Raw genomic sequence first — 24,844 nt, 5'->3', positions numbered from 1 at the left:
TTTCTAAATTGTGCTATTTTCTGTGAAATTCAGTGTGAACCTGAGGAACATCTATTTCTAAAGGAAGTGCTCATCAAAGGTGCCATATTTCTGTTGCTAAAAATAGTTATCATTTATCTACAGTTCAGGCACAGTATGAACATTGATTTGATAGTTTTTCCAATTCTTCCTGTTTGCCTCAGGTTGTCGAAGTAACACAAAAGTGTAAAGAAGTGTCTTGGTCTCTATTATGTTGATGATTTCAGAAAACTTTAGATTCATATCTCCATAAAATGTTTATCAACTGATCGAGATCATGAAAAATAAGCAACTAGCTAAATAGCATTAACCCTCATTATATAAGCCAATAAACTGAAACAAAACAAAGCAGGTCAATGGCAGTATTTTTATAGAATACAGAATTTCGGTGTTAGTGTCTATACACTAAATCAGATGGCTTTCTAAAGAATCTGTGTCCTTTTTTAGTAAATACCCTTTGAAATAATAGAAATGAATAGAATTGAGTTTAGAATGCCACTGCTGCTAAGTCACTTCAGTCATGTCCAACTCTGTGCGACCCCGTGGACTGCAGCATACTAGGCTTCTCCATCCATGGGATTCTCCAGGCAAGAACACTGGAGTAGGTTGCCATTTCCTTCTCCAATGCATGAAAGTGAAAAGTGAAATGGAAGTCTCTCAGTCGTGTTCGACTCTTAGCGACCCCATGGACTACAGTCTACCAGGCTCCTCCATCCATGGGATTCTCCAGGCAGCAGTACTGGAGTGGGGTGCCATTGCCTTCTCCCAAGTTTAGAATAGTCATCCATTAAAATGAATAGAATCATTCACTCTGCATTTTAAGAATTCTATTATAATCACTGAAAAATGTTTTCACAAAGTTAAACTATTATTTAGATATTAAACATATATTAGATCATTATATTCTCTCTAGATAAATATGAATAGGCTAGATTTAAGATATGTTAAAATCTATATGTATATTTATACTAATCTCTATGAAAATTAGAAATGAAATACTAAGTATGTTAAATTATGGACGTCAACTTTCTTACACATTTATGGCAGATATATGTGTATGTCTGTATATATACTTATTATATATATTTATATGTAAATTATGTTTACTAAACCTATGTAGAGCTAACAGAATAAAAAATGTTATGTAATTCTAATATCAATTTATTGGTGGGTAGCAAATAAATATGGTCTTATATAACTAGAAAAGGTATAGCTAGCAGTTGATGAAAACCCTTGCTTACAAGAAGAATTATTTTGAACTAGCTTAAAACTAAAGACATTATAAGCCATGTGTAGGTTTGTCCCAGGCCACAAGAAAAGAGATCTGGGTGAGACTCATCAAGCCTAAAATCTAGGAACTGGACGACAGTACTAAGTCTCTTCCATTACTCTGCATTTATATACTTCATTTTCTTTCTCTGTAGATTGGCCATATGGCAAAATGTATATCGTTTCTATTTACATCTCAGTCACATACGGAGAAGGCAATGGCAACCCACTCCAGTACTCTTGCCTGGAAAATCCCACGGACGGAGGAGCTGGTAGGCTGCAGTCCATGGGGTCTCAAAGAGTCAGACACAACTGAGCAACTTCCCTTTCACTTTTCACTTTCACTTTTCATTTCCTTCATTGGAGAAGGAAATGGCAACCCACTCCAGTGTTCTTGCCTGGAGAATCCCAGGGAAGGGGGAGCCTGGTGGGCTGCTGTCTATGGGGTTGCACAGAGTCGGACACGACTGAATCAACTTAGCAGTAGCAGCATATACAGCAAGATTGTCTTGATCTCAGTTTCAGATATCCAGAGACAGAATCAAAATGTTCCAACTTTTGTATCTATCTCTGGTCTGATCAAGTGACCGGTAGTGAGTTAAATAAAATCATAGCTGTGGTTAGCCCACTTCTAGGAGGGGCAGGAGAAAAGGGAAAGTTATGAATTACAGAAGCACTCTGCGTTTCTTAATTTTATTTTTAATATGTTTATTTGTTCATTCTCCTTTTCTATAAAGATTTATGTAGTAGATTTTTGGACATTGATATAATTATTAAAATATAGGAATATATCTCTTGTAAGGGATGTCAAACACTCTAGCATTAGAAAAAAAAGTATTAAAAGTAATTTCTCTTTTTATCTAAAATATTGTTACTTGGAACAATTTTAGCTAGTAAGGAAAATTGCTGTCAAAATGATTGATGCAATGTCCAGATTAATTATGGAGGAAATACCAAACACAAATATTTTGCTAACTGCTTATTACTCTAAATTGAGCTCTGGTATTTAGAAGACACATTATATTGATTTAGGACATGTTATGTAAAGGTATTATAAAGTATTTTTAATTTGACTTTTAGATATTTAATTCTAAGTTATTTAACACTTGGATATTTAACCCTACCAAAATATCCTTGATGAAAAGCTCTGTCTTGACTACGAGACTAAAAAGCATCCACAACTGAGGAGTAGGGAGACAGAAATAATCAACTAAAGACAACATGATCAACTATTTGTGATCATCCAGGATTGGTCATAAAGTAATGCTGCTGCTGCTGCTAAGTCGCTTCCGTCCTGTCCAACTTTGTGCGACTCCATAGACGGCAGCCCACCAGGTTCCCCTATCCCTGGGATCCTCCAGGCAAGAATATTGGAGTGGGTTGCCATTTCCTTCTCCAATGCATGAAAGTGAAAGTGAAGTCTCTCAGTCGTGTCCCACTCCTATTGACCCCATGGACTGCAGCCTACCAGGCTCCTCTGTCCATGGGATTTGCCAGGCAAGAGAACTGGAGTGGGTTGCCATTGCCTTCTCCGAAAGTAACGCTCACTTCAGTTCAGTTCAGTCGCTCAGTTGTGTCCGAACCTTTGCGACCCCATGAATTGCAGCATGCCAGGCCTCCCTGTCCATCACCAACTCCCGGAGTTCACCCAGATTCACATCCATCGAGTTGGGATGCCATCCAGCCATCTCATCCTCTGTTGTCCCCTTCTCCTCCTGCCCTCAATCCCTCCTAGCATCAGAGTCTTTTCCAATGAGTCAACTCTTTGCATGAGGTGGCCAAAGTACTGGAGTTTCATCTTTAGCATCATTCCTTCCAAAGAACACCCAGAACTGATCACCTTTAGAATGGACTGGTTGGATCTCCTTGCAGTCCAAGGGACTCTCAAGAGTCTTCTCCAACACCACAGTTCAAAAGCATCAGTTCTTCGGTGTTCAGCTTTCTTCACAGTCCAACTCTCACATCCATACATGACTACTGGAAAAACCATAGCCTTGACTAGATGGACCTTTGTTGGCAAAGTAATGTCTCTGCTTTGGAATATGCTATCTAGGTTGGTCATAACTTTTCTTCCAAGGAGTAAGCATCTTTTAATTTCATGGCTGCAATCATGAAAATAATGCTAGAAGTGGACAAATAGATAAAGGCAAGCCATATTGAGGAAATTTGAATTTTTGGTTGTGTTTTGGTTTGGGTTTTTTGGGGCCATTCCTTACAGCATGTGGAATAGTTCCCTGATCAGGGATGGAACCTAGACTCTTCGCAGTGATAGTGAGGAGTCCTAACCACTGGACCACCATGGAGTTCCCTGCATCTCTATAAAGAAATATAAGGTCTGTTGAGTTGCCTCTAAAACTTGCCTTTCTTACGTTTGGTTACTTTATGTGATGATCCCTACAAAATATGTGGAAGTATGATTTTTAGATTAAATGACTCTTCTAAAATAAAAAAACAAAACAACTGTAGCAATTATATATGAATTCCAGTTTGTAATTGAAATAAGTACATAAGTACATTGAATATTACATAGTGTTTTGTTACATTAAATGGTGAATATCATAACATGAATTTTAAAGCAAAAGAGTAAAATTAAACTTTTAAAATTAAAATATTCTGATTATTTTGAATAAAAATTCTTAAAACACCTTAATTCAATTTTTCTCAGGGCCCAAAATTGATGCTCAGTGAAAATCCCTTGCATCTTAAGCATCTTAAACATATGTGTTATCCTTTTGTTTTTATGACTTTGTCTTTTTACTTCAATTTTGTTAATTTTAATTTATCAAAATTTTATTAGAAGCTGCCTCAATTTTCCTTGGGCAAAATGTTTAATATAACTATAAAAATACTAAAAAACACCAATATACAACATTTAAAAGAGGGAATAAAGAGTTAAAGAAGATAAGTCATACTTACTAATTAGATATATCATAATTTTCAATGCATTTGCAAACAACATACTAATTTGAAACAATTTAAAGAAAATTTTATTTAAACATTAACTGCAATTAAAATGATATGGATTTTAAAAAATCTTGATATAAAAATAATTTTTAAAATTAATTCTTGCATTATATATAATTACTTATACACATAACACTTGTATTAGTAAATATTGGTAAGAAAATTGTTCATAAATTATTTTACAAGAATTTTCAGAATTATATAATGGAAAAAATTTTATGATGCTTGTCACCTCACGCGAAGAGTTGACTCATTGGAAAAGACTCTGATGCTGGGAGGGATTGAGGGCAGGAGGAGAAGAGGACAACAGAGGATGAGATGGCTGGATGGCATCACAGACTCGATGAACATAAGTTTGAGTGAACTCCAGGAGTTGGTGATGGACAGGGAGGCCTGGCGTGCTGCAATTCATGGGGTCTCAAAGACTTGGAACCAACTGAGCGATTAAACTGAACTGTTTTTCTACAAATTTTCAAGTTATTTATGTTAGAAATTATTTATAGTCAGAAGGGAATTTACATGGCAAGTTGGAAAAGGATGCAGAGATATGTAAAATATACAATTAAGTGTATTGATCTCTGGAAAATTATTAATTAAAAATTCAGTAATATTTAGAAAACATTTTATAATATGTTTAGAGCATTTTGAAATATTTAGTTTTTTTTTTTTTTTTTTTTTTCTGGCTGCACTGTGGCTTGCCAGATCCTAATTCCCCACCCAGGAATCAAACCCATGTGATCTACACTGAGAGTATGGAATAATAACTAGTGGACCCCCAGGGAAGTCTCTAGAGAATATTTTGATGGTTGATTTGAGTGTAACAAATTCTGAATAAAAATCAGTTTCTAAATCTGTGTAATTCTAGATCTATTAAATATTTGGTGTAGATATTTGTGGGGCTTCCCTGGTGACTCATTCGGTAAAGAGTCCGCCTGCAATACAGGAGACCATGGTTTGATCCCTGGATCGAGAAAATGCCCTGGAGGAGGAAATGGCTACCCACTCCAATATTTTTGCCTGGGAAATCCCATGGACAGAGGAGCCTGGCGGGCTACGGTCTGTGGGTTCCAAGAGTCAGACAGGACTTAGCAACTAAACCACCACCACCAGATATTTGTGAATTTGACAAAAATTTTACTATTTAAATGTGTTAATGATGTATGGAAAAACTGTAGATTTTAGTTCTATGGTATCTGGTTAATATATAAATCAGTATTTATTATGACTTCAGAAAAGATTACAGATGTTAGGAAAAAGCCTTACAAGTTTAAAAAAAAGAATGTAATCCATCATGTTTCTCATTCCTTACTAATATAAAGGTTGCTGAAATAACCCAAATGTACTTTTCAAAGAACAAATAATGATTTAACTTTATTAAATTATGGAAAGGATATCACTGCATTTTAAGAACCCGATAGACTTGTTAAACCTTTTTAAGTAGTCAAATAATTTTATACTAAGTCATTAGTCCCCATCCCTTTAGTTGGTCCAACATTTTCAAGACTCCCGAGCTCTTGATATATGGTGGTGAATAACATAGAACCCTTGGCTGAGAGAAGCTGTTTTGGTGTGTGGGTCAAATGGAAGAGAGTATTTTATAGGATAGGTTGATAACACTGATAAAAATGAAAGGAACTATGGAAGCACATAAGAGACAGTTTTCCTGATCTGTTTACTGCAAGGAGAGCTTTCTAGAAACTTTATCTGAGCTAAATCTTTTAAGGTAAGATCTAAGAAAAAATTAGTTTGGAAATACATACCATGTGGAAGGAACAGTGTCAAAACATGCATGCATTATGGGGACTGCAAAAGTTCAATATTATACGAGCACAATCTGAGTAAAATAAGTGGTTAATGGTGATGCTAGAGAGATGGCTAGTGATCAGATTATGGAGGCTTTTATAAGTCAAGTTAGCATGGTGTAGCTTTATCTTTTGAGGGATAAGCCCGTAAAGATTTTAAAAAGGATAATGTTAAAGTCGAACTTTCATGTTGAACAAATCACTCTAACTTCCAAGTGAAAAATAAATTTAACATGGTCAAGATTAGAGAAGTGGAGACAGGTTAGATGATTATTATAATTGGCTATAATAGTAATTTTCAAAGTTTGGTCCTTGATCTGCAGCAGCAATATTACCTAGGAACTTGGAAATGTGGATTTAGGAATCTCCCCCAGATTTACTTAGTCAGAAATTCCTGAGGGAGGCTCAGCTCTTTGTTTGGAAAAGCCCTTCTGGTGATTAAGATATCTGCTAAAGTTGGAGAATCATTGAGAATCAATGTCAAGGACTGAAATAAGTTGTATATGTGGAGAAAAGGGAAGGGGACAGTTTCAGAAAAATTTAGGAAGTAAAATGGTAGATTAAGAGGGGAGATTTATGGGTGAAGGGTGGCCATTAACTGAGATTTAGCTAAAATAATATTGCTGGGTTGATTGAGGTGATGGTTTTTGGAGAGCTGGCCTTACAAAAGAACAAAATTGCCAAGTCTATATGATCAGGTGTATAAATCACACAAGGAAGTAAAAAATCTGTAGCACCATATTGTACAACTTCAGGGAGTATATGAATGGCATGCTCTGGAGCATAATTTGAAGGATTTGGTGTCTCAGTGGTAAAGAATCGACACGTCAGTGCAGATTTAATCCCTGGGTCCGGAAGATTCCCTGGAGAAGGAAATGGTAACTTACTCCAGTATTCTTCTGGGGAATTCTATGGACATAGGAGTCTGGTGGGCTACAGTCCATAGGGTCAGTCACAAATAGTCAGACATGACTGAGCAACTTAGCACATATTGAATACAGCATGAAAAGTGCTCCCTGGAGTAGAGCAGTATAGTAGCACTGGACAAAATCAGGCTTTAAGAGGGTAAGAAATTTCCTGGATGCAGAGATGAGGCTGTAATGGAAGACATTATATGAGAAAACTGGAAGGATAAAGGCTGTTATGAGAATGATTATTGGAACTGAATGTTTTGTTTGTAGCATAATTCTTGCTAATATCAAGAATATGAAGATGGTGGAATATAGCTGGTCTCAATATGAAAAGCCTTAAGGCAACAATTGAACATTTTCAGACTCCACACAGTGGGGAAGGCTGAAGTGGCAGACTCTAATAATCCTTATCTTCTCCTGTCTCTAATTCCTTAATAAATCCTGGTATTTTCTCCCTGTAATATATTTTAAGTAAACAACCTCCTTTCTATGTCTGTTGCCACAAGTTGGTCAAACTTTATCCACTCAAATCTAAAATGGCAACACAAGCTTCATAATTAGAATTACTGTTCATCATTCTTCTGTTTTGTGGTTTCCCCATACCGTGGCTAGTTTAATTTTTAAAAAATATTATTTTCTACAGAAATTTTAGTTGCTCTGAAAGCTTTAGCAATTTTATGTTTTTATTTGAGAGATTCAAACACTATAGCCTGCTATTTGAGATTCTTCAGAAACTGATTATATCTCTGTTCTAATAATTACTGCTGGAATTTATTTAAAATTTATGTCCCATGCCTATATGGAGTGAATATATTCTATTTAATCCTTATATCTCAAATTAAATAATATCATCTTCACTTTTATATAGAGAATTAAGTTTCAAAGAGGAGATAGAACTTATTCAAGTAAGATCAAAGTTAAAGCCAAGTATACATGCCTCTGGGATCTATTTTCTTTTTCAGCTGTATCTCTTTGTTTACCACTTTTCTCCCAAATCCCCAGTTCACTGTGTAAATTATCCATGTTAACTAACCAAAAGTCCTCTTTTTTCCTAAACTATTAATATCATGGTATATGTTTTAACCACTATGTATTTTCTCTTAATATTATCTTTTCTACTATTATATCAGTTGTTTTCAAACTTCAATGTTCATTAAAATCTCTTGGCTGCTAAGTCACTTCAGTCGTGTCCATGTTCTGTACGACCCTATAGACGGCAGCCCACCAGGCTCCCCCATCCCTGAGATTCTCCAGGCAAGAACACTGGATTGGGTTGCCATTTCCTTCTCCAATACATGAAAGTGAAAAGTGAAAGTGAAGTCGCTCAGTCGTGTCCAACTCTTAGCGACCCCATGGACTGCAGCCTACCAGGCTCCTCCGCCCATGGGATTTTCCAGGCAAGAGTACTGGAGTGGGGTGCCATTGCCTTATCCAAAATCTCTTGGAGGACTTGTTAAATCACAAATAACTGGTTGCTAAGATTCCAGAGTTGCTATTTCTGACAAGTTCCTAGGTGATGCTGAAGTTGCTGGTCTGGGACCCCACCTTGAGAACCTTTGTTCTATATATTTATACAAGTTGAATATCCCTTAAAAGATCCCCTGGAGGAGGGAATAGCAACCCACTCCAGTATTCTTGCCCGGAGAATCCCATGGACGGAGAAGCCTAGTGAGCCCATGGAGTCGCAAAGAGTCAGACACAACTGAGCGACTAACTCTAAAAGCTTAGAGCAAATAACGTCTTCCATTGTATTTTTCTGTTACCAATACAACCTTCAGTAAACACCTTCATGTCTAATCTCATATTGAATTTACTGTCCTCCATATTCATTTGCCTCTTATGTTTTTAGTTATCTTTATTTCTGCATATGTCTTTGTCCATCTTCATGTATATATCTTTATTTAACTCTTTGTTTGTCTATCTTATGTTTATATATAGCTTATCGACCTTTTGGCATCTTACAAATTTTCTTCAAATTACAATGGCAAAAAGTTTGACTTCTGTGTATACATTATATTCAAGCATTTGATGCTGAATGTACACAGAGATCTGTTACTTTTTTTCTTTGGTCTTTTTTTCCCCATGTTTACTTTAAATCAGATTTCCATTTTCTTCCAACCTCTACCATTCAGAATTTCTTTTGAAAGCATTTTGTCATCCATATTTTTTTTTATTTTTTCTGTCTGTTGCTGCATTTGAAGTTACACTGGAATATTTGTTTTTTGTCTGTAATTTGCTTTAGGTGGGAAGTGTTGTGCAGTTCCACTGCAAAAAAGGACATCTTCTTCAAGGGTCTACAACACGGACTTGCCTTCCTGACCTCACATGGAGTGGAATTCAGCCTGAGTGCATACGTAAGCATAAGAAATTATACTTATAAGGGATAAGACTTTATGTGCATTATTTTCCAAGTGTGAAAATAAATTTATGTCCATGTAAATGGTGAGTCACATTATTTCTAGGTTATTATAAAACATAATTCACATATATAGTGTTATTACTATAGCATACCCCCGTGCCCGGTGAGGAGCATTATTTTTCAAGAAGCCAGAAGGCACAGGGAACAGTTGTGTTCTTTTTGAAAAGCTCTTGTAACTGTGTTCAGTTTGGTCACATGGTGATTTTAGATAATGATGATTTTTTAGTTCATAGAATTGTACCTATGAATCTGAAGTACTGTGAGATATAGGAGGCTCCAACATAGCGACTCAATCTTTTTTTTGCTTTTTTGTTAAACTCTCTGAGAACCTGAGTAAAGCTAGAAACATCCATGAAAAGAAATATGCATGTATACCTTAACCAAATCATTGAATATTGCTTAGAATTTCCTTAAGCTTCTAAATGTGCACTGACCATAAGTTGGAAGAACGTTCTAACCAGATTGAATAAGAAAAAAGATTAGTAAACCATCTTTTTTGAATTATAGTTAGAAATAAATTTTAGCTGGTGAGTTATCCTTCCCCCCCCACCCCCCCCCGCCCTCTTACTTCCTCATTTTAATCTCTTCCTCCATCTTTTTTGGGTGGGGAGAAAAATAAAGAGTAAGCAGGAATAGAAATACTAATCAGAATGACATCTAGCTTTTAGGATTTCCTGAAGTCCAAATAAGTCCTGCGAATTTACTCTGTCCCTGTCAGAATCATCCAAATAATAATGGGGGTTTATGTGGATCCACAGTTTACTGAAAAGCAGTGGAACACTCCACTGAGAAGTCATGTCACATGCCTGGCTGACTTATACTTAAATACAGCAAAATTCCCTAAAAGAGAATTTCTTACAGTGTGTACGTACTTTAGAACAGCTGTGTGGGATGTGACTAGACCTTTCATAGTAAACCAAGATTCTTTGGAGACCTGCACTTGGCATATGACTTAAATAAAATTAAGTAGCTTCTGTTACTGCAGAGCATATCAGAATTTCTAATATGTGCATAATTAGGGTTAAGAATATAGCAGAAACAGACTATTTGTGTTTATTTCCCTAATGAGAATGGACTTTTATTAACTGAGTTGTATTAAATATAATCCATATAACATTATTTTTTACATGTGTTAAAATATTAGATATTATTTACAGTTTAGTTGTTTCTCCACTAAGAAAAGAATGCAAAAATTATTTTCCAAACAAATTTGTCCACAGAACATTCTTTCTCAGACAGGGTCTGTATTCATGAACACATGATTAGATATGTCTTGTTTAGCAAGAGAAGTCTTCATAGCATCTCTTTCTGACTAAGAATGTGGTGGTTATCATAAGACACAAAACAGGTAAACTGAGGGGCAGGGTCAAGTAGTGTCATAAGTGAAATAGTGGAGTTAAGACAGAGATTTAGTAATGGGTAAAACCATGGAGGAAAGGAGACAAAAAAATCAAATGAATGAAAAATTACTGCTAGCATATGGACCCAAAATATGGCCAGAAAATGCCATGTGTAAAAAATTATTAAGTTGTACTTTCTACATTAGGATTATTACTAGCAAAGCAACATATTGAATTGTTACTGAATTTAACTTTAGAAAACATACCTTTTAATTTAAGTAAATATAGTAAATGAAAAATTACAAAATAATATTTCCTAAACTGGTACAGAAAATCTGAGTTTGATAAACTTTAAGAGTTATCTTACTGCAGGAGTTAATAGATTCTTTAAAATGCTAATATATACTGACTCTCCAAAATACATCTTTTATTTTTTCTCTATTTATTTTTTAACATCCACCAGTGTTCCAGAGATGATTGTTTAGAAAATGCTAGTCTGTGAAAACATTTACATTTACCTTGATAAGCTTCCCTTGATGCACTGGAATATCTAAAAGTATATTTATATAAAGGCATTGCTATTGTTTAGTCCCTAAGTCATGTCTGACTCTTTTACGACCCCATAAAAGAGCCAGGCTCCTCTGTCCATGGGATTTCCCAGGCAAGAATACTGGAATGGGTGGCCATCCAGGGACTGAACCTGCATCTCCTGCATTAGGCTCATTCTTTACTACTGAGTTACCAAGGAAGCCCGTATAAAGGCGTTAACATACCTATAAAAATATATAATGATTCCAATCTCAAAATTTTTTAACATGTCTGTAAAACTGAACATTTTTTTTCCTTTATTTAACATAGCCCACAGCTGTAAACAGCCAGAAACTCCTGCTCATGCAAATGTAGTAGGAATGGACCTTCCATCCCATGGGTATACATTAGTTTATACCTGCCAGCCTGGCTTCTTCTTAGCTGGTGGAACAGAACATAGAGTGTGTAGATCTGATAACACCTGGACTGGAAAAGTTCCTGTTTGTGAAGGTAAGCTTTCTCTATAAAAGCTGGCAGCAGAAGATTTTGTACTGACTTGGCTTTCCTCAGATATAAGAGAGAAAAAAAATAATTAACTTAGGAACAAAAGTAGTAGTGATGCAGTCATTTCATGCTCTGTTTTTTTCTTCTTACCTTTATTACTTTTCCTAGTTCTCTGCTCACAGTAAGTGTATTAGTTTTCTAGGGCCACCATAAAAAGGTACTGTAAGCTGGATGGCTTAAAAGAATAGAAATTTATTCTCTCACAGTTCTGAGGCCAGAAACCCAAACTCAAGGTGTCAGCAAGGCCCTGTATCCTCGGAGGGCTCTAGGGAAGAATCATTCCTTACCTTTTCCTAGCTTCCTATGGCTTCTTGCTATCCCTGGCATTGCTTGGCTCCTAAAGGCCTCCTAAATTCTGCTTCTATTTTCGTATGGCCTTTTTTCCGATGTATCTCTGCATGTCCTCCTCACTTAGAAAAGCAGCAGTCATTGGATTTAAGGATTATCTCAGTAATATGTCACCTCAAGATTCCCACCTTTTTACATCTTCAAAAACTCTGTTTCCAAATTAGGTCATGTTCTGAGGTTCCTGGTGAACATGAATTTGGAACATACAATATTCAACGCACTTCAGTACTGAAAATTGCTCCCAGCATTCCTGAGTTTATATCCTTCTGGTAGAGTAAATCTGATAGAAAGCCTTTCCCCAAATTCGGTTAGGAAAGCAGTATCCAGAAGTCTGATTGTCACAGTTTTTAATATAATCAGTCTCCAAATTCATTTCTCAGTCAGGGTTATATGACAGTTTGACCATATCTAGGTGATGTGTTTACCTGTAGCTGCTTTACTCGATCAGGACAGTCTCCATCTGGACAAGATATAATGAGTTTAAGAGAGGAAAAACAGTTTCCAGAAGAAGGAATAAAATAAGTTTTTCTAGAATTCTTAATAAAGTCATCAATACATTTTTTTCAGGCCTTTAGTTCTTGATGTCTTGAAGCATTCACAAATGTGAATGACCTCCTTGTGAAATGTTTCACTCTCTTTGCCTCTGTCGGGCACTACAGATTTCTTTTCTTTCCAAAGTTTTTTCATGATAGAAATCCCTTCTATGTGAGATCTTATTCTTTTATTCACTTGTCATTGTCTTTCTCCACTCTCCTATCCTTTCATCTGCCCTTTTCCAACTAGAATATAAGCTAAAAAAAAAAAAAGCCAGAAACTTTGTCAATGTATTTACAAGTTTAATTTTGAACACTTGCAGTGCCTTATATGTGAAAAGTGTTTAATCAGTATTTGTTGAATAAATAAATATTTTATCTCCTCAAATCTTTGGCTACACATTCTCCATTTCCTTTTTAAGCTTAATGTTTTCTATCTATCTTTTCTAAAGCTCAGTTCTTTGTTTTCTCTTCCTTTCACTCAATGTTCTCTCCCTAGGTGATCCAATTCATTCAAGCCAATGACTTAGTCTCCTCTAAGAAGGTTATTTACAAATTAATATTTCTAGCTCATATATCTGCTCTTAGTCCCAGACTTATATTTTCAATTGCTTACATGATATTGCTTCTTGAATTTCTCAAAGATATTTAAATAATACATGCAAATACAAACTCATCAATTTCCCTTCACCATTGTTGTCTCTTGATGTTCCCTAACTTAGTGGTACCATCATCACATAATAAATAGAAATCTAGTAATCACCTTTGACATCTTCCTGTCCCTTTAAGTCCACCAGAATTTGAGTAGCTTTAAACAAAAAAATCTATCCACTTCTCAGTTTATCATCACTACTACAGCAGTTTAACTCAGCATTATCTCTACTGAGACTACTGAAATGGCCTTCTAATTTCTCTGTCCAAATCGATACCTACTTGTTTCCAAATTGTTCTCTATCTTTCAGCCAAGGTGATGTTCACCCAAATAACTTCTCTGTAAAGCCTTTAAAGACATTACATTGCTCTTAGGTAAAAGATATACGTCTTTACAGGTCCACAAGCACTGCATATCACAGCTGATTCAACTTTGCAGATATTCAGCACCTCACATGATTCTGGGCTCATTTTGGTTTGGCTTGAAACTCTAAGTCTTTACTTTTGAGTCTAGTTGATTTCTTATGACACCATGGGATACCTTAACAATTTTTTTAATTCAGTTTTTATTCCTCTTTCTTTTTTGGCCATGCCACAGAGCTTGTGGGATCCTAGTTGCCTGACCAGGGATTGAACCTGGGCCTGGCCTATAAAGAAGCTGAGTACTAACCACAGGATCACCAGTGAATTCCCTATAGTTTTTAACTCCTAAACATGAAACCTATCCAAATTATTTGTCTTTAAGCAATAGGAACATACCCTTAGCCCTCAGCTTCAATGTTGGAATCAATTATTTCCGTGTTGATTTATGCCTTTAAAATAAGAAATAGGATGCAAAAATGCTAAGGTAGCACTAATATTCTCTTTGCCACACTGGATTCTAATGAAGATAATTATTAAAATTGTTAGCTGTACAACAGTAATGTTGAGTGGGGACTGAGATGCTATAGTGAACAGAACATTTTGGAGAAAGTTATGATATGTCAGAGAATAAAATTGACAAGGCATCACATTGTGTATGTGTGTGTCTGTGTATGTGTGTTATTAATTATATTAAATTTTGTAAACGTTTTTGTTTCTTTTCATAGCTGGTTCCAAAATATTGGTGAAAGATCCTAGACCTGCACTTGGAACACCCAGCCCAAAGCTAAGTGGTTAGTCCTTTCAAATGCTTTTCTAGTAGTCATGGTTTCTAAAGGTGTTCATTGACAAAGTGACAACCATTTATTTAGAAAACTATATTTCAACATGGGAAAATGGTGCATTTTACTGTTTTGAATTTGAAATTTAAAAATGTATATGATCAGATGTTGAACTTCAAGCAGTGTAATACTGTGACATGTTAATATTCCAAAAATATTTTGTATAGTTCTCTCTATGAAATTTCCCTTCAAGAATATCTGCAAATAGCTATAAAATAATGGCAATGTTTTATTTAAAATACTAAAATCAAAATGAGGCTTATATATAATTTTTAAATATAATTTTTCTAAAGAAGGAACCAAATACACTTGGAGAGTAAAAGTTTACCAACTTCTAGAACTTGTTCAGTTTATTTTCAATGATTTGATTTAAAAATAAAATTATTTAATCATTAAACATAGGGAACTTGAAGTTCTACAACCATAATGTAATTCCCATTTTATACACTGCCTACCCTAAGACTCTGGAAAAGATACTTTCTACACCTGGGCCTCCATTTCTTTATCTGTACAAAAAAATAATAATAATGATTAGATTAATATGAACGAACTTCATTGAAATGAAGTACAAAGTGCCTAGCTCATGGTAGGGCCTCAGTATATGAGACCTGCTTTTTAACATATTAGTAACTATTATATTTACATGGTAGAAATGAAAAGCTACACATAGAATTAAAGCCTCAGCATCTAATCTTTACCTTGGAAATAGATTTGGTCCAGTTGTAATTAGCCAGGTACGATGTTAGAATGTGATATTTGTTGGTTTCAGAAGTTCTCAGTGTACATATGGTAAAACTGGACTGCCTACAAAAAAAAAAAAAAAATCAGTCTGAAAAACTTATTTTTTTCAACAGTCAGTGAAAACAAACTGAATTTCTCTAAAGTAACCAATGAATATGTCATCATAAGAGAGAAGGCATTTCATGGAATCAGAAAACCAGAATGGTCAATCAATGCCCAGAACTCTCCAAGAAAGATGCTTTCTCTGGGAGCCAGAAGGGTGCTCAGAATAATAGCTCCAGCACATAGCGTATAACCCTAGACTGTCTTCAGCAAAATATGGCCAGTATCCACCATTCAAGCTGACAGTTTTTTTTAAAGCATATGGAAGAACTAAGCAAAAACCTAATATGTGTGATATAATATTTTTAAAAAGTGTTAGTTGCTCAGTCATGTCCAACTCTCTGCAACCCCATGGAGTGGTATAATATATATACATATAAATATTTCTCATCAATCAATGAAATAATATATATTTTCTTTAAAATTTCATGGGAAAGCTATGAGAATTGATCATATATCAAGAAATAAATAAATCTACATAAATTTCAAAGCAAAGTTAGTCTTATCTGACCATGACACAGTTCAAAGTCAATAAGAAAATGGATAATTTTTTTAAATGCCTCAGTGTTTGGAAATTAAGAACAAAATGAATACTAATGAATAATTTATGAATTGAGGAAGAAATCAAAATGGAAAATATAGCAAGAGAGCTTAATTATGCTGAAAAATCTAAATATCAAAACTTGGGGACTAGCAGAGGTAAAGATGTGAAGGAAATATAAAGCTTTAAACCTTTATATTAGAAGAAAAAAAAGCCTCAGAATTGATTAATGTCCTATTAAGAATATATAAAAAGTATAATGGAATGACAAAAATAAAGCAGAATTCAATATAATATAAATGAACAAATAAACCAAAAATATCTGAAGATAAAATAATCTCAACAGAGCCAAAGGTAGTTCTTTTAAAAAAATGTTCAAAGTGAAAGTTTCCTGGTAAGATTGATCAAGAAAGGAACAAAAATTAAATAACATTTCAAAAGGAAATGTGATAACTAGAGAATATATTGAATAAATTAATACTATATAACAGAAAATACCAGACAACCTTAACCTGCCTCCTGAGAAATCTGTATGCAAATCAAGAAGCAACAATTAAAACTGGTCATGGAACAGTAACTGGTTCAAAATTGGTATAGGAGTACATCAAGGTTGTATTCTGTCACAGTTCTTATTCACCTTATATGCAGAGTACATCATGCAAAATGCTGGACTGGATGAAGCTCAAGCTGGAATCAAGATTGCCAGGAGAAATATCAATAACCTCAGATATGCAGATAACACCATCCTAATGTGGAAGAAAGCAAAGAGAAACTAAAGAGCTTCTTGATGAAGGTGAAATAGGAGAGTAAAAAAGCTGACTTAAAACTGAATATTCAAAAAACTAAGATCATGGCATCTAGTCCCATCACTAAATGGCAAATAGATGGGGGAAAAATGAAAAACATGGCAGACTTTATTTTCTTGGGCTCCAACCACTGTGAATGGTGAATGCAGCTATGAAATTAAAAGACACTTGCTCCTTGGAAGAAAAGCTATGACAAACCTAGACAACATATTAAAAAGCAGAGACGTCACTTTGCTGATAAAGGTCCATATAGTCAAAGCTATGGTTTTGTCAAAGCTTACAGATGTGAGTTGGACTATAAAGCAGACTGAGCACCAAAGAGTTGATGCTTTCAAACTGTGGTGCTGGAGAAGACTCTTGAGAGTCCTTTGGACAGCAAGGAGATTAAACCAATCAATCAGAAAGGAAATCAGTCCTGAATATGCATTGGAAGGACTGATGCTGAAACTGAAGCACCAATACTTTAGCCACCTGATTTGAAGAGTTGACTCATTGGAAAAGACCCTGGGAAAGATTGAAGGCAGGAGGAAAAGAGGGTGATAGAAGATGAGATGGATAGATGTCATCACTGAACCAATGGTCATGAGTGATAGTAGCTCAGTTGTGTCCAACTCTTTGCAAGCCCATGGATGTAGCCAGCCAGGCTCCTCTGTCCATGGAATTCTCAAAGCAAGAATACTGGAGTCGGTTGCCATTTCCTTCTCCAGGGTAATGGACATGAGTTTGAGCAAAACTCCAGGAGATAGTGAAGGACAGGGAAGTCCATGGATTCACAAAAAGTCTGGCAAACCTGAGTGACTAAACAACAGAAATTACATAATTGTCAATTTTTAAAAAGTTAAATATTGACAAGTTACTCAAAAAGTATATCTTAACTAATAGGAGAAAAATGAACAATACTGTAAGAAATAAAGTAGTAGTAAAAGCTATTTCCACAAGAAAAAAATATGCCTCTACTGATAAGCTCTACACAATTTTGAAGGAACAGAAGAGATCATCTCAGTTTTATAAAAACTATTAAAGAAGCTCATTTTATGGGTCCAGTATAACTCTAATAACTCAAGTAAAGACATTATAAAAAGGAAAAAATTATAGGCCCATTTGATATAGGATTATACATTAAGAAGTCCTACTTAAAACCTTAGTGAATTAGATATACTTAGTGAATTAAATTGACTCTTGAACAGCAAGTGGATTAAAGGTGCTAGCAGTCAGTGCAATCAAAAAACCTGTGTGTAGCTTGTAGTCAACCCTCAGTCTGTGTTTTTCTTTACCCAAGATTCCTTTGTATTTGTGATTCTACATCCATGAATTCAGCCAATCATGGATCAGTATAGTAGTACTCTAGTATTTACTATGGAAAAAAATCTGTGCATAAGTGGAGCCTCACAGTTTAAATCCATGTTGTTCAAGGATCAACTGTACAACATTATCATAAAGATGAAACCATTGACAAATTGTTTTAATGATAGATATACATAGATATTTTCATGATATGTAACTAATCCTTAAACATAATCTATCACATTAAAAAAGTAACATCACAAATTATAAACACCACAATGCTTGTACAGAAACTATTTTATAAGACTGAACATCTGTTTATAATTTTTAAAGAGTTTTAATAAATTAGAAAGAAAAAGAATTTCTTTAACCTGGGTAAAGGTAGCTATAAAACTGTAGAGCAATTTCATCTAAAGTGGGAAAATATTAGAAACATTTCATTTAAAATCATGACACAGTGATTAGACTACCCCAAACAAACAATAATTTGGCAGTGGTATCAAAGTCAGGAACATGGCAGTGCTATGAGGTCCATGAAACAAAGTTTAAATTCAAAATGTCTTGAAAAAAAAAAAGATGATAATCATCGTCTTCCTCCTTTTCATTGTGCTTCACATCAGCTTTAGTTGGATAACATTTTAGAGTTTACAAGAACTACTGAATAAGTAGTTTAAATATTTAATTTAAATCACATTTAAATTTCATATTAGGCTCAACAATAGAAAGTATTATCATCTCCATTGTACATATGGATTTAAATGACCAAATGGTGTCTACCTCCCAGCCTATCATGACTCACATTTCTTGGTTATGTGTGAGAAAGGTGGAGGGTGGTGGTGGCATGCTGGAGCCTCCAGGTAGAGCTTTGCTTTAGGTAGAGCTTTGCTTTAGCCAGTTCTGTGCATTCGTCCAAATTCTGCATTCAGTGATGTCATATTCCTGGTTTGAAAACTGCAATTATGGAAACATAGATATACTATAGAATGCAAATACTATTAAATCAATTTGTAGATTTGTTTTCTGAAGTGCCAGTTGTTAAACATTTACAACCACATCAATAATTTATCCTGATACAGTGTAGCTGCTGCCAGTATCTACTTTTTTTCATTGCTGTGTTCTGCCATTGGAGTTCTCTTTAATCTCTTTTAACCAACCTTCTTAATTCCCCTAAGCACCATGGACAAGATCACCAGATGTAGCAGATTTTTGTTAAATATTCAGAAGTAGCAAAGAAAAATCATAGTACAGGCCAGGGGGAGATAAACAATGAGAAAGATAAGAACAGCACATTTATTGAGTACCTACTAATTTGCCAGGCACTGCTATTAGAATCTCTTTCTCCCTTGCTGCTCCTCTTACCTCTCCAACTGGGAGTCCGTTACCTCCAAATTCCAGATCTTTCTAGTGTAGGATAATTTAACTGGTCACTCCCTCCTCAAAACAATTTTAGGTATATTTTTTAAATTAACTGCTCTTTAAGTTGAACGGTTCTATGAAGACATACAAGACTTTCTAGAACTAACTCTCCCAAAGATGTCCTTTTCATTATAGGGGACTGGAATGCAAAAGTAGGAAGTCAAGAAACACCTGGAGTAACAGGCAAATTTGGCCTTGGAATACGGAATGAAGCAGGGCAAGACTAATAGAGTTTTGCCAAGGAAATGCACTGCTCATAGCAAACACCCTTTTCCAACAACACAAGAGAAGACTCTACATGTGGACATCACCAGATGGTCAACACCAAAGTCAGATTGATTATATTCTTTGCAGCCAAAGATGGAGAAGCTCTATACAGTCAGCAAAATCAAGACTGGGAGCTGACTGTGGCTCAGATTATGAACTCCTTATTGCCAAATTCAGATTCAAATTGCAGAAAGTGGGGGAAATCACTAGACCGTTCAGGTATGACCTAAATCAAATCCCTTATGACTATACAGTGGAAGTGAGAAATAGATGTAAGGGAATAGATCTGATAGACAGAGTGACTGATGAACTATGGATGGAGGTTCATGACATTGTACAGGAGGCAGGAATCAAGACCATCCCCAAGAAAAAGAAATGCAAAAAAGAAAAATGGCTGTCTGAGGAGGCCTTACAAATAGCTGTGAAAAGAAGAGAAGCCAAAAGCAAAGGAGAAAAGCAAAGATATACCCATTTGAATGCAGAGTTCCAAAGAATAGCAAGAAAAGATAAGAAAGCCTTCCTCAGCGATCAGTGCAAAGAAATAGAGGAAAACAATAGAATGGGAAAGACTAGAGATCTCTTCAAGAAAATTAGAGATACCAAGGGAACATTTCATGCAAAGATAGGATAGATAAAGGACAGAAAAGGTATGGACCTAACAGAAGCATATTAAGAAGAGGTGGTGTTTTTCTTTCTGGCTTACTTCACTCTAGGGTTCAGGATTGGGAACACATGTACACCCGTGGTGGATTCATGTTGATGTATGGCAAAACCAATACAATATTGTAAAGTAATTAGCCTCTAATTAAAATAAATAAATTAAAAAAAAAAAAGCAGAATACACAGAACTGTACAAAAAAGATCTTCACGACCCAGATAATCACAAAGGTGTGATCACTCACCTAGAGCCAGACATCCTGGAATGTGAAGTCATGTGGACCTTAGGAAGCATCACTACAAACAAAGCTAGTGGAGGTGATGGAATTCCAGTTGAGCTATTTCAAATCCTGAAAGATGATGCTGTGACAGTGCTGCACTCAATATGCCAGCAAATTTGGAAAACTCAGCAGTGGCCACAGGACTTGAAAAGTCAGTTTTCATTCCAATCGCAAATAAAGGCAATGCCAAAGAATGCTCAAATTACTGCACAGTTGAACTCATCTCACACGCTAGTAAAGTAATGCTCAAAATTCTCCAAGCCAGGCTTTAACAATACATGAACCATGAACTTCCAGATGTTCAAGCTGGTTTTAGAAAAGGCAGAGGAACCTGATATCTAACTTCCAACATCTGCTGGATTATCAAATAAGCAAGAGAGTTCCAGAAAAAAAAACATCTATTTCTGCTTTATTGACTATGCCAAAGCCTTTGACTCTGTGGATCACAATAAACTGTGGAAAATTCTGAAAGACATGGGAATACCAGACCACCTGACCTGCCTCTTGAGAAACCTATATACAGGTCAGGAAGCAACAGTTAGAACTGGACATGGAACAACAGACTGGTTCCAAATAGGAAAAGGAGTATGTCAAGGCTGTATATTGTCACCCTGCTTATTTAACTTATATGCAGAGTACATTATGAGAAACGCTGGGCTGGAAGAAGCACAAGCTGGAATCAAGATTGCCAGGAGAAATATCAATAACCTCAGATATGCAGATGACACCACCTTTATGGCAGAAAGCGAAGAACTAAAGAGCCTCTTGATGAAAGTGAAAAAGGAGAGTGAAAAAGTTAGCTTGAAGCTCAACATTCAGAAAACTAAGATCATGGCATTTGGTCCCATCACTTCATGACAAATAGATGGGGAAACAGTAGAAGCAATATCAGACTTTAATTTTTTGGCTCCAAAATCACTGCAGATGGTGATTGCAGCCATAAAATTAAAAGATGCTTACCTCTTGGAAAGAAAGTTATGACCAACTTAGATACCATATTAAAGAGCAGAGACATTACTTTGCCAACAAATGTCTGTCTCGTCAAGGCTATGGTTTTTCCAGTAGTCATGTATGGATGTGAGAGTTGAACTATAAAGAAAGCTGAGTGCTGAAGAATTGATGTTTTTTAACTATGGTATTGGAGAAGACTCTTGAGAGTCCCTTGGACTGCAAGGAGATCCAACCAGTCCATCCTAAACTAAATCAGTTCTGGGCGTTCATTGGAAGGACTGATGTTGAAGCTGAAACCCCAATACTTTGGCCATCTGATGCGAAGAACTGACTCATTTGAAAAGACCCTGATGCTGGGGAAGATTGAGGGCAGGAGGAGAAGGGGACAACAGAGGATGAGATGGTTGGATGGCATCATGGACTCAGTGGACATGGGTTTGGTAGACTCCCGTAGTTGATGATGGATAGAGAGGCCTGGCGTGCTGCAGTTCATGGGATCGCAAAGAGTCGGACACAACTGAGCGACTGATCTGAACTGAACTGAAGGTGCTTACCAAATCAAAGACTTTTTACCAGTACATTGTATTACATTTTTAGGTAAGGTCTCTTTTACATACAGAGCACAGCTTTGTAGTTTGAGGTTTGGGAACGGAGTGCCACTCTTAGGATGACTTGCAAAGTCCCAGAGCCAGGACTATGGATTTTTCATGTTACTAACTGCATGCTTATATATATATATATATATAACGAGATATAAGGCCCAAATAGTAAAAAGTTTCACTATTTTATCTGCATAACAATAATGATAGCAACTAACATTTAGCAAAACTTCATTTAATCTTCCTTGTAAAGTCTATGGTAATTCTACATTAATGATAAGGAAATTCAGGTTTTGAGAGTTAGGTAATTTAGGAAAAACGGCACAGTTTGTAAATTGTAGAAGGGGGACTTAATTATCAATACAAGCATTCTAGCTCCAGTGCTTGCACTTCTAGTCTTTCTACTATATTGCTTTTGAATTATCAAATACAATATAACAACTCAACTTAAGAGTGCACTTTGTATTCATCTTTTACCATAGCTTTATTTGTTTGCTGAGTAGATTTCAGGGAGTATACAATTTGTAACTCTAGTCTCTGTGATTGGAGCAGTAAGAATTGTTATGGGTGTAGGGAAAATCAGGTAACAAATGTCAATAACTTGTTAAAAAAAAAAAGAAAGATTTTTCTCCAAATCTATGTTGTTCATTCACTCACACAAATAGGCATGGCTGTTTTGAAGAGTTGCTATGTAAGGATGGGCTTTATTGTACAGGATTAATGGAAACTTTTTTCAGCCTCTTACCAGGATCTAAGTAGACTTTGACACACCTAATTTATATTAGTTATAAATTACATTACTAATTTATATAAATATAATGTCTTATTTATTTGTATGCATTTAAAATAAGAATGTTTCTTCTTTGGGTGAAAATTTTATATTAGAATATTATTTGATTCTACCACAACTCATTTCTTTCCCATGAGAGTTTACCAATTCTAGTGACAATTCTTTTATTTCTAAAAATACTTGTAAACCTCAAAGCTGTGAGGAGCAAACCAAGGGAGCCCTGTTCTTCTTCAGGAGCACCTATTATTGAAATAACTGAGCTCAGTATTCTGTAAAGGAGACAAGGAGCATCCCTCCTGCTAGTCTTCCAAGGCTGCTCAGCAAGGGAGGTTTTAACTCTATGACCTTCCTCCTGTGAACCTATCTCTGCTGCTAGGAGAAGAGCAGGCATCCTGGAACTTGTATATAGACTGACTTGACTCAATAACATAATTTTATTTTCCTTCTGAAAAAAAGATATTATAGGAAGCCAAATATAAGTAAATGACATTTAGCTGGATTCTCAGTCTTAACGTCTTTAATTGGTGTGGCTTATTTATCTCTCATTGATGATGGTGTATGTACAATCTAGGCTATCATTATTTTGGCTTATTCTAAAAATATGCAAACTTGTATGTGAAAAATTCATTTTATAATGCACCTTCTTTTTCTTGTATATTTAGAAAAATGATTATTCTATAAACTAATACTCATTAATCTGACAATGCTTATATTTATAGGGCACTGCAAAATTAATGTGTATGTTTAATTTGTTCACAGTTCCTGATGATGTGTTTGCCCAAAATTACATATGGAAAGGCTCTTACAATTATAAAGGAAAGAAACAACCCATGACCCTGACAGTTACTAGTTTCAATGCTTCCACTGGGAGAGTCAATGCAACGCTCAGTAATAGCAACATGGAACTACTACTTTCAGGTATCACTTTAAATAAAAGAAACTTTGCCTTCATGCCTTTATTTTCATCATTTCATCATTTTTATTAGTGATTTTTGTACTGTGAAATATTTGCTTTATTTCTGGTGGCATTCATAATTCATTTAGAAATAAGCTTTCTGGCTTGATTGAGGCATATATAATACTACACAAATATAAAACTCTGTGATTCTGAAATAAGCTCCCTCAAGAATATTTTTACATGGCTAGAATGACATGTCATGAAATAGAAGAGAACTTTTAATTTGAATAAAACTAACTTCTTCTCTATTCTCATAACACCAAAGAGACTGGATAAGTGATTTGCAAGCTGCTTTATCATCACAAAATCATGTCTTCAAATGAGGCTGTTTAGGAGGACACTATTGTCTAAAATAGAAAATATAGGGCTACACTACCCTAATTAGGCAAAAGGAACCCAGAGCCTTATCCATCTTCTCAGCCTTCTCAAGTTTCTTTGATCTACTGCATACTTCCCTCATTATCTTTCATTGCTGCTACTGCTAAGTCACTTCAGTCGTGTCTGACTCTCTGTGACCCCATAGACGTCAGCCCACCAGGCTCCCCCGTCCCTGGGATTCTCCAGGCAAGAACACTGGAGTGGGTTGCCATTTCCTTCTCCAATGCATGAAAGTGAAAAAGTGAAAGTGAAGTCGTTCAGTCGTGTCCGACTCTTAGCGACCCCATGGACTGCAGCCTACTAGGCTCCTCCATCCATGGGATTTTCCAGGCAAGAGTACTGGAGTGGGGTGCCATTGCCTTATCCGGTGACACCAGCTGGGTGTCCCACAATTCAACTCACTTCTGACACTGCTGCTAAGTCGCTTCATTTGTATCTTTGATTACTCTGGTTTTTCTGACATTCAAATGTTTCCTCAAATGTCATCTTGTCAACAGTACTCCTGATGACCTTAGGTAAAGTAG

General features: G+C 35.6%; 1 protein-coding gene across 3 annotated transcripts in view; it reads left to right on the top strand.

The window, feature by feature from the left end:
* CSMD3 (CUB and Sushi multiple domains 3) overlaps positions 1 to 24,844 on the top strand; it is a 1,469,470-nt gene that overhangs the window by 1,429,724 nt on the left and 14,902 nt on the right. For all 3 annotated transcript variants that reach the window (XM_070382828.1, XM_005887888.2, XM_005887887.2), the window contains 4 exons: positions 9,207 to 9,318; positions 11,582 to 11,761; positions 14,436 to 14,501; positions 23,744 to 23,902. In XM_070382828.1, the coding sequence (XP_070238929.1) occupies positions 9,207 to 9,318; positions 11,582 to 11,761; positions 14,436 to 14,501; positions 23,744 to 23,902 (517 nt within the window). The remainder of the gene's footprint in view (positions 1 to 9,206; positions 9,319 to 11,581; positions 11,762 to 14,435; positions 14,502 to 23,743; positions 23,903 to 24,844) is intronic.

This window comes from Bos mutus, chromosome 14 (genome assembly GCF_027580195.1).
Source record: "Bos mutus isolate GX-2022 chromosome 14, NWIPB_WYAK_1.1, whole genome shotgun sequence".
In the NCBI taxonomy this organism is placed as follows: domain Eukaryota; kingdom Metazoa; phylum Chordata; class Mammalia; order Artiodactyla; family Bovidae; genus Bos; species Bos mutus.
The sequence above is the reverse complement of the archived record's forward strand: the minus strand, read 5'-3'. Positions and strand labels throughout refer to the sequence as shown.